We start from the raw sequence: 15,961 nt of genomic DNA, 5'->3' as shown, positions 1-15,961 counted from the left end.
GACAGGCGGATCCCACGAGACTGCTGCCCTCTACCTGCAGTAATACGAATGTGCCAGACAGTCAGTCCAGATCTCCCCTGTTACAGACCCGCAGAAGGCTCATGTGGCAAAGTGGTTAACAGTGTGCAGGTGCAGGTGATCAATAAACAGACAGACGATCATAATCCAGGTGCAATGTTGTTTAATGGTTTGTAATCCAATTGCATGATGGCATAAGAACAGTAAATGATAAACAATGTTAACAGGCAATACAGTGGCATGTATTATATATTATATGTAATATATATATATATATATATATATATATATATATATTGCGTTTGAGTAATGATGGGGGATATGCATGATACTCAAATATTATGAAATGCATTGAAATAGAATAAAGTATTGTAAAGTTATTCCTCACTCTGTTTTCCTTTACTATTTGATTTCCAGGAATTGCAGTGAAGAGTTATAGGGAAGATGGTGAGGATCACAAAGGCAAGGAAACCATAAACTAATCTCACTTGAATCGCTTTATCCTTGCCTAAAAAACAGAGCGAGAGAGACAAAACCACATAAAGGCAAAGTTATAGAAAAATGAAAAATAAATCATCACTCATAAAATAGTTATTTTTAAAATGTACAGCACAATTTGTAATAATAAGATTTTGAAAGTACAAAAAAGCATTCTCATCCTATGGTAAAACTGAATGTAATACAATTGTAAAAACATTCAGCCAGTTTATATAACATAGTGGGATGACAAACCCTTGTCTTAGTATAATCTGCGATGAATAGATTTTTTGTTTAAATTCCCTGGTTTTTATGTTCTATTTATTATTAATATCTTTAGTCTTAAGGAGACTTATTTTTGACCTGACTGGTGCTAATAACAATCTGGAGTAAAACAATTGACAAATTGGGTCCATTCTTTCTTACCTGAGCAGTTTAAGTTCACAGAGTCACTGTGCTTTTCACTGACTTGGTTTGTAACAATGCAGATCAGATTACCAGAGAAATGCTTCTTCAATATTACTACATGTTCTTTATCACTGAAATAAGCAAGGCTGGTATTCAGCGGCACTCCATCTAAACTCCAGTTAAATGAAGCATTATCTCCTTTATCCACTGTGCAGACCAGCAGCATCTTCCCATGGGACAGACATGTGGAGTGTATCACAGGCTGGGAGACAGCCTCTGAAAAAGAAAGGCTTTCAGTTTGTATGGGTTTTTTCTTGCTTTGTTAAAAACTATACTCACTGGGCCTGATTCTTAAAAATATCAAGGTTCTAGAACCTATATTTTACCAGGTTAGTAGCTGTGGCAATGTGCCCCGTCCCTGTGTGCATTTGTGTATGTTGCGTGTGTAAATGTTGGTGTATAGATTGGTACACGGGATATAAACGGGTCTGTGTTTCACGTGTATTTAAAGTGTAGATTTGTATTTAGGCACGAGGAGAGCCCAAACCACTTCACGTGCTGGTTAAATGTAATATGTGAGCACGGGGTTGCACAGAATTAATTCACGTGCTGGGATTCAAGTGAATAATTAATTAGTAATTGAATCCCAGCACAATAGTATATATAGACGCACATTTCTTGCACTCAGGGTTAGGTGTTCGGAGAGTGGAGAACGGGTGAGAGAGAAGGAGTAAAATAAGATCGGAAATATAAGTGTGTTGTTTGTACTCACCGTGTTTGTTCGTCTGTCCTGCACCGTCTGTTTAGTGTTTAGTCTTTTTGTCTGTCTGTTTATTTTGGCGTCAAGTGCCGTGTCCTGTTTTGTATTCCGTTGTTTAAACCTTTTATTTTGTTAATAAACGCTGAGTGCAGCCATTGCACTCAGCTCATCACAACCACTGTCTCTGTCTGTGTATTCCTCTCTGGTCTGACGCCACCCACTCCGGCCGTCTTTGTGACAGTAGCATAGAAATAACAGAAGGAAAAGAAGATTTTTTTTTTCTAATATATTATTGAAGCATCTCGCCCAGATATTTGTGTATTTAAAATATAGAAGTATATAGTATATAGAAATATACTAGCTCTTTATTGTTGTCGTGGGTGGGCTACAGGTTAGATTGCGTTTACATGCTATAATAATAATAGTGGTCTCAAGACTGTAAAAAAGATTAATAACAAGGGCTGGTAGATCTTTTTTATGTATTACAGTATACTATTGGTACTGCATTATTGTTGTGTTGTTGGCTCTGTAATGCATAAAGGTAATAAAAAACAACAACAAAAAACAGCAGAGGTTCCCTTTCAAGTCGAAAATAACCATCAAGTATGGGACATTGCCGTCAGGCAGTAGGGATTGGCTGAGCTTTATAGCAAAGCTGCCGATAGGCCTCTGCACGAGCTGCCACGTAAGCCCACCCCCCTGGGAGCTTACTATACGCAGCACGCAGAGACTCTCTTCCTCTTTTGTCTTCAGCATCGGTAGCGGTAGGTAATAGAGCTTAACTGATTGTACTCACTAAGCTTAGGCTTGAGAAGCTGGTTTTTGCCACTTCTCCGAGTTTATTTCAGTTGTACTCTTCGGAGTAATTATTATTATTTGTTAATTTGGATTATATATTTGTATATTTTTTATATTACACTAATATATTTCCTTCACGCTTTGCTTCGGCATCGCGTTTTTGTTTACTTCGTGGTCTTCGTCTTTCCTGTGTTAATTGTTAATAATTAATTTTAATTATTATTGTTGTGTTTTTGAGTTTTTCTGCAATAAAAAATTATGTTGTATATATTTGTGAAGGACGCGCGTTGCGTTGGCTTTGGCCGCGCACGCATTTGCAGTCCCGGTCTTGCCTTGGCTAGACCACGTGTGTAGAGCCTGCACGCCAGTCTCTCATATATTACCTCTGCGGTGTGTTTTACCAACCGCGTGGTAGCTATACTGTGCCCCAGTCACACAATCACTACATAGTGTAGCTGCAGTGTCCCCAAAAAAAAATTCCCATTCACTATACAGAGGAAGACGACCACAAACTACAAATCCCCAGCACCAACAGGTAGGTATTGCACAGCACCCCAGACACTGTACCAGCACTTAGCGTCTCCGCTCTGCGGGTCAGCTGACGCCTAGGCGCCTGTGCTAGCGTTCTACGCTCGGTACTCGCACTCCAGCGTTTTTGGTGTCAGCGCTTCGGCGCTTTGTGCAGCGCTTCTGCGCTTGGTGCTAGCGCGTCTGCGTTTGGGACTCGGTGCTCCAGGCGTCGACGCTCGGCACGTCGACGCACGCGATGCTCGGCGCCCGACGCAGCGGCGCTCGACGCAGCGGCGCTCGACGCAGCGGTGCTCGACGCAGACGCGCTCGACGCAGCGGTGCTCGACGCAGCGGCGCTCGACGCAGCGGCGCTCAACGCGTTGGCGCTCAACCCTCGGTACGCAACGCAACCTTCTGTGCTCGACGCTCGTTGCTCGATGCTCGTTGCTCGACGCTTCGGTGCTCGACGCACGCACCTTCGGTGCTCGACGCTCGATGCTTCAGTGCTCGACGCTTCGACCCTCGCTGCACTTCGGCGCTCGGTGATCAGCGCTCGGTGCACGCACCTTCGGTATGCTCGGTGCACGCGCCTCGACGTTTGACGCTCTGCACTCAACGTTTGGTGCCTATCGGCACACGCACCTCGACGCTCCAGCGCTCGGTGTCTCAGCATGTCTAGGTTCCACCGTTGCGTTACATGCCAGTCCAAGTTGCCGGCGAGCGACCCTCACGAGGACTGCGTGGCATGCCTGGGACCAGAGCACACTGCATCTGCCTTGGCGGACAGGTCGTTCTGCACATTGTGCGCCAATTTTCAGCCGCTCACTCTTCGCCAGAGGGCGAGGAAGGCGGTTGGGGATCACTCCCCCTCCTCAGGGTCATCTCACACCCTGTCTGCCCCACCAGTGGCGACTCCCGTTAGGCTGCGGCTGTCCGGGAGTCCGTCCTCCCAGCTGACAGCTGGTCAGAGATCCCCCGGCAGCGGACGCGCTCGGCAACCCCGCAGCCCGTCAATACAACCGTGAGACCCTTCTCCTTACAGGGGACACTCCCGCCGGACATCACGATCCCGCTCCAGGTCACCGTGCTGAAGGGGATGCTCCCGTTCCCCTCGTCGCGATAAGTACCATAGGGACAGATCGGGCGTCTTAGAGCTCACCTCTAAGATGTCCCAGTTCATGGAGGTCATGATGGGCCAACAGTCCCTGCTCATGACTCTGGCCAATAGGGTGCCTCGGGCCACAGATGATTTAGTTGGACCAGTTGCCAACCAGCCAACAGTTCCGCTGCAGCCCCTGCCCGCCCAGGTTGTGCAACAACCCCAGGAGGTTTGGGACGCTGACGTCATCTCCAGGGATGCGTCTGAAGGGGAACCTCTTCTCGAAGAGGATAGTGTGGATGCGGAATTGGTGTCTCACCACTCAGAGCAGGAGTCTGAATTGGAAGGGCGAGGTCCAACGACCCCCTGTGGCCACTAGTGGAGCGAGCAACTCGCCATCTGGGGATCGAGTGGCCAGCCGTCGAGCAACCTCGACGCTCTTTTTGAGTCGCCTTCAGTCCAGCCCCACCAGCCCAGGATGCTTCCGGCATTCCCGGACTTTATCAAAGAGGTGCAGTCCACCTGGGGGGCCCCGGCCTCTGCCCCTGCCACTTCTCGCAAGGCTTCGGCCTTCACTATGCAAGGGGCAAGCGAAACTGGGTTGGCATCATTCCCACTGGTGGGCGCTGCGTTTGCTGCATTAGTGAAGACACCAACGCTATCTGGGCTGACCAAGGATCCTGCATGCCCGAACAAACAATGCAGGATTATGGAGGTGCACCTCAAAAAGGGGTACGCTGCGGCCACAGAGGCAGTCAGGCTGTCAAACGTGGCCAGCCTCCTAACGGTCTACCAGGCGGCACTCATTCGAGACCTACCTGAGTGCCCATCCCTTGCCCTTAACCCACCCCTACACTGTCCCACAGCTCCAGTTCTGGCAACACTACATCGACGACATCTGGGTGCACAAGACTATACTCACCGGGTACACCCTTCAGTTCCGGTTAAAACCTCCCCCCTTCCGGGGAGTGGTGGTTACTGCAGTGAAGGACTCGGTTCAGTCCTCAGCTCTGAATGTGGAAATACAGGCATTGCTCAGGAAGTTCAACAAGTAGACGCTGCTCTGATCGACTAGGGGTTCTATTCCAAATACTTCCCGGTGCCCAAAAAGGACGACGGGCTCCGCCCTATTTTAGATCTGCGAGTACTGAACAAATACCTGTGGGTGTTCTCGTTCAGGATGCTTACGCACAGGCACATCATCCAGTCAGTCCGACACGGCGACTGGTTCACCACCGTGGACCTGACAGATGCGTACGTACTTTCACGTTCCCATCTGCCCGGGTCACAGGAAGTATCTGCGTTTCGCATTTCAGAGCAGGGTATACGAGTTTTGTGTCCTTCCATTCGGCCTGTCACTAGCTCCTCGAACCTTTTCGAAATGTATGGATGCTATTCTAGCTCCCTTGCGGGCTCAAGGCGTCCGACTGCTGAACTATCTGGACGACTGGCTCGTCTGCGCGCAGTTGAAGGAGCAGTTGGCACAGCACACAGTGATGGTTACAGACCATCTTCAGCGGCTAGGTCTGAAGGTCAATTCAGAAAAGAGCCGCCTCGTGCCGAGCCAACAGACCGAATTCTTGGGTCTGCATCTGGACTCAGTGTCCATGGAAGTGACCCTGTCGACACAAAGAGTTGCCTCGATGGAGCGGTGTCTCTCCCTATTCAGGTTGAGAGAAACAGTCAGCATGGAGCTGTGTCAGCGCTGGGGTTGATGGCTGCCGCCTCGCAAGCCCTTCCTTTGGGCTTACTACACCAGAGACCTCTGCAGGCCTGGCTCAATGCCTTCGCGTTGCATCCGCGGAGAGACAAACACCGCAGGCTAAGGGTATCCCGAGCCTGCTGGGAAGCGCTACGCTGGTGGAAAGTTCCGTCGAACATCCGCCAGGGTGTATGCTTGGGTCCCATTTTCCGGAGGGAAGTCATCACGACCGATGCTTCCAACCAAGGTTGGGGAGCAGTCGGGAACGGGACAGGGACCCGTGGAGTGTTATCAGGACCCTGGAGGTCAGCCCACATCAATGCTCTGGAACTCAGAGCAGTGGACCTCGCCCTTTGGCATTTCTTGCCAGTGCTTCTAGGCAAGCATGTGTTAGTGCGGTCAGACAACACCAAAGTTGTGGCGTATATCAACCGCCAGGGTGGCTTGCGGTCCCCCGGTCTTCACCGGATGGTAACACAGATGTTGCTGTGGGCACAACCGCGTTTAACCTCTCTGCGTGTGGTTCACCTACCGGGCAGAGTTAATTACGCAGCAGATCTCCTATCCAGAGGAGGCCCTCTTCCCAGCGAATGGCGTCTTCACCATCAGGTGGTAGAGCACATCTGGGAATGGTTTGGCACAGCGCAAGTAGATCTCTTCCCTTTGTGAGAGACCACGCACTGCCCCCTATGGTTCTCGTGAAGGACCTCGACAGCCCCCTAGGAGTCGATGCACTGGCTCACAAATGGCCACCAGGACTCCTATATGCATTTCCACCGATTCCGATGCTCCCCGCCTTCTTAGAGAAGGTCAGGGTAGAGCAAGCGACAGTGATTCTGATCGCTCCTCGGTGGCCTCGGAGAATATGGTTCCCGAGTCTGGTGCAGTTGTTGCACGGTCGCCCGAGGGAGCTCCCTCTGCGAGCGGACCTGTTGTCCCAAACCCAAGGAGGGCTATGGCACCCGAACCCCAAGCTCATGCAGCTATGGGCTTGGCCCCTGAGCGGGAGCGCCTGTCAGCCTTAGGGCTTTCGACGGCGGTGATTTCAACCATTCAGAGTGCCAGAGCGCCCTCTACTAGGTCGCAATATACGTACAAATGGCAGTTGTTTCAAGATTGGTGTCTGGCAGAGGGCCATGACCCAATATCCTGCCCTATGGCAGTGATATTACAGTTTCTACAGAAACTGTTAGATGAAGGGAAATCTCTCTCTACACTTAAAGTGTATTTAGCCGCCATATCGGCTTGCCATGTACGCATTGACGGTTTATCACCAGGTTGCCATTTTCTGGCATCTCAGTTCCTGAAAGACACAAGACGCTTGCGGCCTCCAAGGACGACCAGTTTACCGTCATGGAGCCTTGACGTGGTATTAGAAGCCCTTACCAAGGCACCGTTCGAGCCTCTCCACAGCGTGGGTATAAAGCTCGTGTCTATGAAAACTGCGTTTTTGCTATCAGTGGTATCAGCCAAACGCGCGTCATGTACTCGTTTCGCAGGAGACGGTTCTAAGGTCTCCATGCGTCCAAATCCGGCCTTTTTACCCAAGGTCATATCCCCGTTTCATATGAACCAACCAGTTGAGTTGATGGCATTCCATCCTCCTCCTTTTTCTTCCCCAGAGGAACAACGGTTACACATGCTCTGCCCCGTGCGGGCATTGAGGTGTTATATTGACCATACAATGACTGTGAGGCGAACAGAACAGCTGTTCATATGCCATGGTTTTAGGATTTTGGGTCAGCCATTGTCTAAACAATGCCTTTCCCATTGGATAGTGGATGCTATTAAATTAGCATATGAATCTGCAGGCCTTCTGCCACCAGGGCAGTTGAAGGCACATTCCACTAGGGGTATGGCGACATCCTGGGCCCTCTTTAGAGGGGTGCTGGTGTCTGACATTTGCGCTGCAGCCAGTTGGGCTACACTGCATACTTTTATGAGGTTCTACCGTTTAAATGTACTGGAATCCTCTGCTCTGTCATTCGGAGCATCCGTGTTACATTCTATGACGCCCTAGTTGGCGATCATATTGAGTGTTGTCACGATATGGTGTTGACTCCACTTTAGGATAGGTGTCATTGCGAGCGTAGACGCTGAGGCACGGCTCCGCATATGCGTAGATGTATTGCCTACGCAGTTGCGTTATGACGTAAGTCTGTCCTACTGCCGAGAATCCTCCCTCGCGACGGCTTGGGTACACTGTTCCCATACTTGATGGTTATTTTCGACTTGAAAGGGAACGATGGGTTGCGGAAGCAACCCCGGTTCCCTGAAAGAGAAAATAACCATCAAGCCGCAAGGTTGCTCCGGAAGCCTTCACGACCTGAAGAGCAAAAAAGGAAGATAGTCTCTGCACGCTGCGTATAGTAAGCTCCCAGGGGGGCGGGCTTACGTGGCAGCTCACGCAGAGGCCTATCGGCAGCTTTGCTATAAAGCTCAGCCAATCCCTACTGCCTGACGGCAATGTCCCATACTTGATGGTTATTTTCTCTTTCAGGGAACCGGGGTTGCATCCGCAACCCATCGTTATGTTGAGTGATTGATGTACTATATTATGTTAATGTTTGTGTGAAAAAGGAGCACTCTATTTTTTTTCTTGCTGCTCATTCCAATATTGAAATTGGATAAATAAATAAATAAATAAATAAATAAATAAATGTTGCATCTATCTATCTATCTACAGTGCCTTGCATTTTACCCCCCTTGGACTTTTCCACATTTTATAGTGTTACAACCTGGAATTAAAATGGATTTAATTGGGATTTTTACCATTTTTACCATTTGTCCCATGGACGGTTTCTCCCATCTCAGCTGTGGATCTCTCCAGCTCCTTCAGAGTTACCATTGGCCTCTTGGTTGCTTCTCTGACTAATGCCCTGGTCACTGAGTTTTGGTGGACGGCCTTCTCTAGGCAGAGTCACAGTTGTGCCATATTCTTTCCATTTTTTAATAATGGATTTAACGGTGCTCCGGGGGATGTTCAAAGTTTGGGATATTTTTTTATAACCCAACCCTGATTGGTGCTTCTCCAGAACTTTATCCTGGACTTGTTTTGATAGCTCCTTGGTCTTCATGATGCTGTTTGTTTAGATATGCTCTCTGACAAACTCTGGGGCCTTCCAGAAACATGTGTATTTAATCTGAGATCATGTGACACTTTAATTGCACACAGATGGACTCCATTCAACTAATTATGTGACTTCTGAAGGCAATTGGTTGCACCAGAGCTTATTTAGGGGTCTCACAGCAAAGGGGGTGAATACTTATGCAATCAAGACTTTTCGGTTTTTTATTTGTAAATAATTTTGAAAAATATATAGATTTTTTTCCACACTTCGACTATTTTGTGTAGATCAGTGACAAAAAATCCTAATTAAATCCATTTTAATTCCAGGTTGTAACACTACAAAATGTGGAAAAGACCAAGGGAGTGAATACTTATGCAAGGCACTCTATCTATCTATCTATCTATCTATATCTATATCTATATCTATATATATATCTATCTATCTATCTATCTATCTATCTATATATATATATATATATATATATATATATATATATATATAATTTTTTTGTTTCATTAGAATGTGTTATACAGTTCATGTCAGCAGTGTCTGTTCCTATGTTGTAAAATAAATTAATTATATTATGTTTGTATGTCTATAATCTAAATCTAACAATGTGTGCTTTCATGGGAACGACTACAGTAGCTTCTGTTAAAACAGTGTTATAACATTAAACTCAAGTTGTATTTAACATCTCACCTTGGATATACAGCTGGATGCATCCATTAAGTATATTACATCCAGTAATATCAAATACCTCCACACAATAATTTCCTGTATCACTTTTCTGAGTCCTGTCCAGTCTGAGAGTGGCAATAGCAAAAATCTCAGCCCTGTTTACATAAGAATCATAGAGGACAGTTCTGCTATTTTTAAACACAGCAATGCGATTGAGTCCCTGCTTCCATTGCACCTCAACGCTGCTGTTCAAGGTCGTATTGAAATGCAGATACACAGAGTCCCCCAGGGCTCCATATACAGGCACACTTATATTTTCTTTAGAAGTTCCTGCAATAACTGTAAAAATGAATATCCAATTAGAAGTAAAGTTATTCTATGGCTTTACAATATGATACACCAAAACCTCATAGCTTCCTGTGCAGCATTAGTAAAATATTCTCAAAAAAGTAGCTGTGCTTGCATAATTCACCCCCTCTCTGTAAGTTGCTTTGGATAAAAGTGTCTGCCAAATGACTAAAGAATAATAATAATAATAATAATAATAATAATAATAATAATAATAATAATAATAATAACTTGGCTTGCCATAAAAACAGAGGCCATTTTGATCTACAAACGGATTTACTTGAAATGCAATAGGAACCAAGTTCGTACCAAACTGTTTAATTCTACAAAATGCTATTACAAATCGCATTATTGGTTCTACTCATATGAGAATTGGCTTGGTATTCTGTGACCTTGACCTGGAGGTCAAAAGTCAAAGGTTTCCCACACTCCTTATATATGCTTATATATGTGACAATGACCTCCATATCTTATTTAGTTTGTGAGTTATGGAGTGTGAAAGACGAACAGAAAGCATCATTTAGGGCTGCAGATAATAATACAAACAAATCTATATTAAATAGGCACTAGTGCATTTGTAATGTCATTGTTTTAATGTAATTTGATAGCAATACCCATGTAATGTATATGTGTGTATTTCCCATAATAATGCTAAACAAATGCAAGTAAATAGAGATCATGATTACTTTCTTTGGATTATTGAACATGTTTCTAAACTGATTAGATTCATAAACAATAAGAAAGTTGCTTACCGTATCCTTTAAAAGAAAACAAGAAGAGCCAATAAGGAATGAATTTGTTAAGGTTTATCATTGTACAGCAGGTCCAGCACAGCTTTCTGGTTGATGGCAACAGTTGCAGTATTGTTAGCAATCTTCAACTGTTTTATGATTGCAGTGAATATGTGCTAGTTGTTTCTTCAAAGTAACTGACTGAAGCCACTCCTTATTTCCCCCAAGCAGATTTGCATAGTGCTAAAAACACGAACACATCAAAGCTATTTTGTAACCCTTCTCTTATGAGCACTAAAGTCTGTATCTTTCAATATAATCACAAAACACACAAAAAAGGTTTAGCATCACCCTATAGAATGAACTAATTTTGCTTCATAAAGTGGAATGAAACCTGATGAATAATGTTACGTTAACATATTGAATTACATACCACTTTTTTTCCATATACTCAACGAAAAACTGACAAACATTTTAAAGTGTGCCATTTCAAAATCTAATGTGAGATGCTGTGCTACTATTATAGCTTCCTGAAGACTTTTGCAATATCATTTTGTAGTTGCTTTGATTGTGTGATGTTAAATAAAAGATCTAAATTATGTTAATGTGTTCTTTTTTTTTTTTTTGTAAAATGATGTCTCAATCCTAAAGTTCTAGGTGATGCAAAACTTTTGGTCATAGCTGTATATTCTTCTTCTTCTTCTTCTTCTTCTTCTTCTGGTGGTACACCTGTCAAATGGTAACACAGGTGTCCCAGGCGAGCTCAGGGAGGACAGAAACCTCCCATAGAGCAGAAGGGCAAAAGCTTGCTTGCTCTTCATTTTCAGTATGAATACGGACCGTGAAAGCGGGGCCTCGAGTTCCTGCTGCCTTTTTGGGTTTTAAGGCTGTGTGGTCCAGTGGTTAAAGAAACGGGCTTGTAACCAAAAGTCCCCGGTTCAAATCCCACCTTAGCCACTGACTCACAGTGTGACCCTGAGCAAGTCATTTAACCTTCTTGTGCTCCGTCTTTTGGGTGAGATGTAGTTGTAAGTGACTCTGCAGCTGATGCATAGTTCACACACCCTAGTCTCTGTAAGTCGCCTTGGATAAAGGTGTCTGCTAAATAAACAAATAATAATAAGCAGGAGGAGTCAGAAAAGTTACCACAGGGATAACTGGCTTGTGGCGGCCAAGCATTCATAGCTACGTTGCTTTTTGATCCTTCGATGTCAGCTCTTCCTATCATTGTGAAGCAGAATTCACCAAGCGTTCGATTGTTCACCCACTAATAAGAAACGTGACCTGGGGTTAGACCGTCGTGGGATTATGGCTAAATGCCTCTTAGTCCTAAATCCTAAATCCTCCTAAACATAATGATACCCTAGCGCCGTGGCTCCGTGGTTGGCCTGGGATGGTTGGCCTGGGATAGTACCATTCGTGTCTGGTTCAGAGAGCAGACAGATGAGTTTCCACCTCTCTCCTTCTATACACCGTGGTAGTCATAGTTATTTATGGTAGTAGTCATAGTAGTAACTAATTTTCTGCTGTATTATCTCCAGATATATCCTTGTTTGCAAATATTGATGCCCTGGCCACTTTATTAGGACTCGTCTAGCCGATTGTATTTAGCATTGGCCTGGTGTGGGTTCTCCATGTTACCACAGATCAGTGTATTTTGAAAATAGTTTTAAAAGTTTCAGTGCAGAAATTCATAGCATCCATTGTATTAAGAACACACAGGGTAGTCACAAAACAAGAAGAGTGAAATATCTCACTTGGTATAGGCCAGTAGTCAGGAAGTTTGTGTCTGTGCAAGAAAGTACTGAGGCTCTTACATGGCAAGTAGTAGTGGAACCACAGAGCAAAACAAATGTGACAGTTTTAACACCTATAGGCAACACAGGAAGACTAGCTGGTGGTGTTAAGCTCTATGTACATGACAGAATAAAAACTAAATATAATGCTTGAGAGACACGATATTAGAATGAACCCAAAAGATCTTCCTAATATGAGATTGCTGTTTTCTTAATGTGTAATCTTTTCTTATTAAAGAAAAATGAATTGATAAATGCATTGCATTGCATAAACAAGAAACTAGAGCATGTAATTAATTTCAAGAAAACTGTTGAAGAAATCTTATTTTAGGATTAACTTAACAATTTAAGTAGAAAAAGTACTGTGTGGATATGTTTTTGTTTGATACTGGTGAACAGCTTAGCTGTCCAGTTTATTAGCTTAGAAACCTGAAATGTTTAGTTAGCACTCCTGGAAGGAGTTCAGTTTTTGTTTTGTTCATTTTTTTATGTTTAAAATAAACATACTGGCTTGTCCTGTTAAAACCTACCTGTTTTTGGAGTGCTGATCCTTTTACACAAAGACAAGTAAAGATGGCCAGCAGTGTGGAGTAGTGGTTAGGGCTCTGGACTCTTGACTGGAGGGTTGTGGGTTCAATCCCAGGTGGGGGACACTGCTGCTGTACCCTTGAGCGAGGTACTTTACCTAGATTGCTCCAGTAAAAACCCAACTGTATAAATGGGGAATTGTATGTAAAAATAATGTGGTATCTTGTAACAATTGTAAGTCGCCCTGGATAAGGGTGTCTGCTAATAAATAAATAATAATAAAGATGGTCCTGCACGTGACAGGCTCAACCTAGTCTGTCACATAATCTCTAGATGTATTATAGGGCTTTGCCTAATATTCAGATTTCTTTTTCAGTACTGGCCTTTAAGGGGTCTTTCACATATTATATAGCATTAGATATTCAAAGTTGTAAAAAAAAAGCGCTAGGTTCCTATAAGAACATAATGTTTACAAATGAGAGGAGGCCATTTGGCCCATCTTGCTTGTTTGGTTGTTGGTAGCTTATTGATCCAAGAATCTCATTAAGCATCCCAGGGTGTCGGCTTCAACAACATATCTGGGAAGTTGGTTCTAGACTCCCACAATTCTCTGTGTAAAAAGAAAAATCTCCATTTCTGGCTTCTGGACCTTGTTTCTTTTTTCAGGTCAAATGTCTTCAATTTCAGTACCTCCCATACGGTATTTATAATGCACATTTGTATTGCCTGCCTGCCAGTACCTTACACTTTTCTATATTAAATGTCACTTGCCATGTGTCTGCCCAGTTCTGAATGCTGTCTAGATCATTTTGAATGACCTTTGCTGCTGCAATGGTGTTTGCCACTCCTCCTATTTTTGTGTCTGCAAATTTAACAAGTTTGCTTAATATACCACAATCTAAGTCACTAATGTAGGTTAGGAAGAGGAGAGGACCTAATACGGCGCCTCCTCAAGACACACCTCTTCTGACAACACCTGTAAAACTCAACTCTTCCCTTCTGGACAATATAGCACTCTACCTTCAATGCACTTTAACTTGCACTTATCTGCTCCCTATTTTACTGCATTTAATCCTGCACTTAACCCAATCTGTAGTATTTTGTATTTGCACTCTTATGTAACCCTGACATAACTATCAACACTGTTATCTGCTCTTGAACTGCCCCGATATCAAATCACAGTATTCAATGAATACCAAGGACAGCAAAACCATATTGTTAACTGGTAAATACAGCTTTATTTGTGAAACACCACTAAATATTTGATTCTGGCAGTGATAAAACAGAACATACAAACATTCATGTAAAAAAAAAAAAAAAGTTTCAAGTTCAAACCATCATACACTTATTCTGCAGTGATACAATAGTTTACAATATTATTAAATGCACCTACAAAAAAAATACACAAGGCATTCGTTCAGTTCACAAGAAAGTTACACTACTGATGCAAAACCAGAATACGGTTAATAAATGTGTCTTTCAGAGTTATCAAATGTTGGTGTTCAACCAGTTAAAAATGACTTTGTGCACATGGAGAAGAACAATGCACATGTGTTTTACACTGACATGCCATAAACTCAACATTACTCATCTGTTAATCTTATACAGTTTAATTCCAAAAGCTAATAACCAGTCTGCAGTGTGACCATCATCAGTGGTGAATAGTGGTGTGCTTTATGGTGAATTAAATAAGAGATTTTCTGATACTTGTACAGTAGTTGCTGATGTAAAATATGTTCATTGTCCAGGTTACAGTACTTTACAACTGCTTAATAATGTGCCATATAAAAAAGTCAAATCTGCTGATAGCGGTTTAAACATTTGAAGGTATTTTCTAGTGCAGTGAAAAAAATATTTTACTACGGATTTCTACAAAATATATCACTGAAACTTTTAAAGACATAAAGCCATTAGGATATTTTGATAAATGTTAGACACTGAATGCAATGCTCTGCACAAGGGGCCAAGCTCACAAAACCACATCCTCAAATGCGGATGTTGCTTTTAAAAAAAAAATAATAATACAATTTCAGACAAAGGCCCCCATTCACAAGTGAATTGAAGTTTTTTTGTTCTGAGTAAAATAAAGATTGATATTCATGAAACTGTTCATGAGTTAAAGCTCACGAAAAAGCACAGCATTCAAGGTGCAGCTTTAGATCATTTTACTCTATTCCTGTGTAGCTTCAGGGCCTTTATTTCTGTGATGTCCTGTATGCTTCTGTGTAATACCTGTGATAATGAATATCACACACAACAGGTTCCATTTTTGAAGATTCCTACATTTCTTCCTCAGAATCCATAAAAAGGTTGTTTTTCTCCATGTGTGTAAGACCTTACAATCTCTGCTCGGATTGTCTATTCATGTTTTCACACAATAGCACTTTATTTTACAGTCAGTAAAATAAAGAGGCAGGCATAAAATAATACAAAATAAAAATGTTATGTAGACACTAAACACCAATTTTTATACAAAAAAATGCCTTCCAATATTTAACAATATTTGAGAGGAAAGTGGATCTGTTTTAGGACTCCAAAACATGCCTGAGAAGCATATTATTCCAAAACAAACCATTCAGGTGCGACAGAAATGGAAATTGAAATTCTCCCTTTTTCCAATAGAGGGCGCACATTGCACAGTACCTTATGCTCTCTGGCTGGAAAGCCTGAAGCCTGAATCGCAGATACAGGGACTCTTTTAACTAATATGTTTTGATATTTAGTGCTGTTTATTTAGTGCTGGTTACTCCATGTAAAATTGGCACAAAACTAGTGTAAAACAACTGTTAAATTGTGGATTTGAAGGTGTCTCTTATTGTGTCCATCTACTGTACATTGAACCCTGAACCAATGTGTCAATGAAGGCTTGAAACCATTTCTGGTAATAAAATTGCCTGTCCCCAAATGTTTAGAATCAAAAAGGTCCCAGTTCTGAGTATAACCCTATACCATCCAATTTTAAACACTGATATTAAAATATTACATTTTGTTTAAATGATTGTTTCATTTGTTTACTCTGCGTAAAAAAGTACATAAT

The 15,961-nt window shown here is 43.1% G+C and overlaps 1 protein-coding gene across 2 annotated transcripts; it reads right to left on the bottom strand.

Annotated features, from left to right (window-relative positions):
* Positions 1–320: 320 nt before the first annotated feature.
* Positions 321–10,749, bottom strand: LOC117431095 (T-cell surface antigen CD2-like). Of its 2 annotated transcripts, XM_034908527.2 has the most exons (4): positions 10,622–10,749; positions 9,543–9,860; positions 922–1,179; positions 321–526 (listed from the first exon to the last, which is right to left on the bottom strand). In XM_034908527.2, exons 1-4 carry the CDS (start codon positions 10,680–10,682, stop codon positions 396–398), a joined length of 768 nt encoding a protein of 255 aa, XP_034764418.2. In that variant the 5' UTR covers positions 10,683–10,749; the 3' UTR covers positions 321–395. The 2 variants fall into 2 exon arrangements, with proteins under 2 accessions (XP_034764418.2, XP_058852570.1); XM_058996587.1 differs by lacking the exon at positions 9,543–9,860.
* Between the last annotated feature and the right edge of the window lie 5,212 nt (positions 10,750–15,961).

This window comes from Acipenser ruthenus, chromosome 22 (genome assembly GCF_902713425.1).
Source record: "Acipenser ruthenus chromosome 22, fAciRut3.2 maternal haplotype, whole genome shotgun sequence".
Lineage (NCBI taxonomy): Eukaryota > Metazoa > Chordata > Actinopteri > Acipenseriformes > Acipenseridae > Acipenser > Acipenser ruthenus.
Note: the sequence above shows the minus strand (reverse complement) of the source record. Positions and strands in the feature narration are given on the sequence as shown.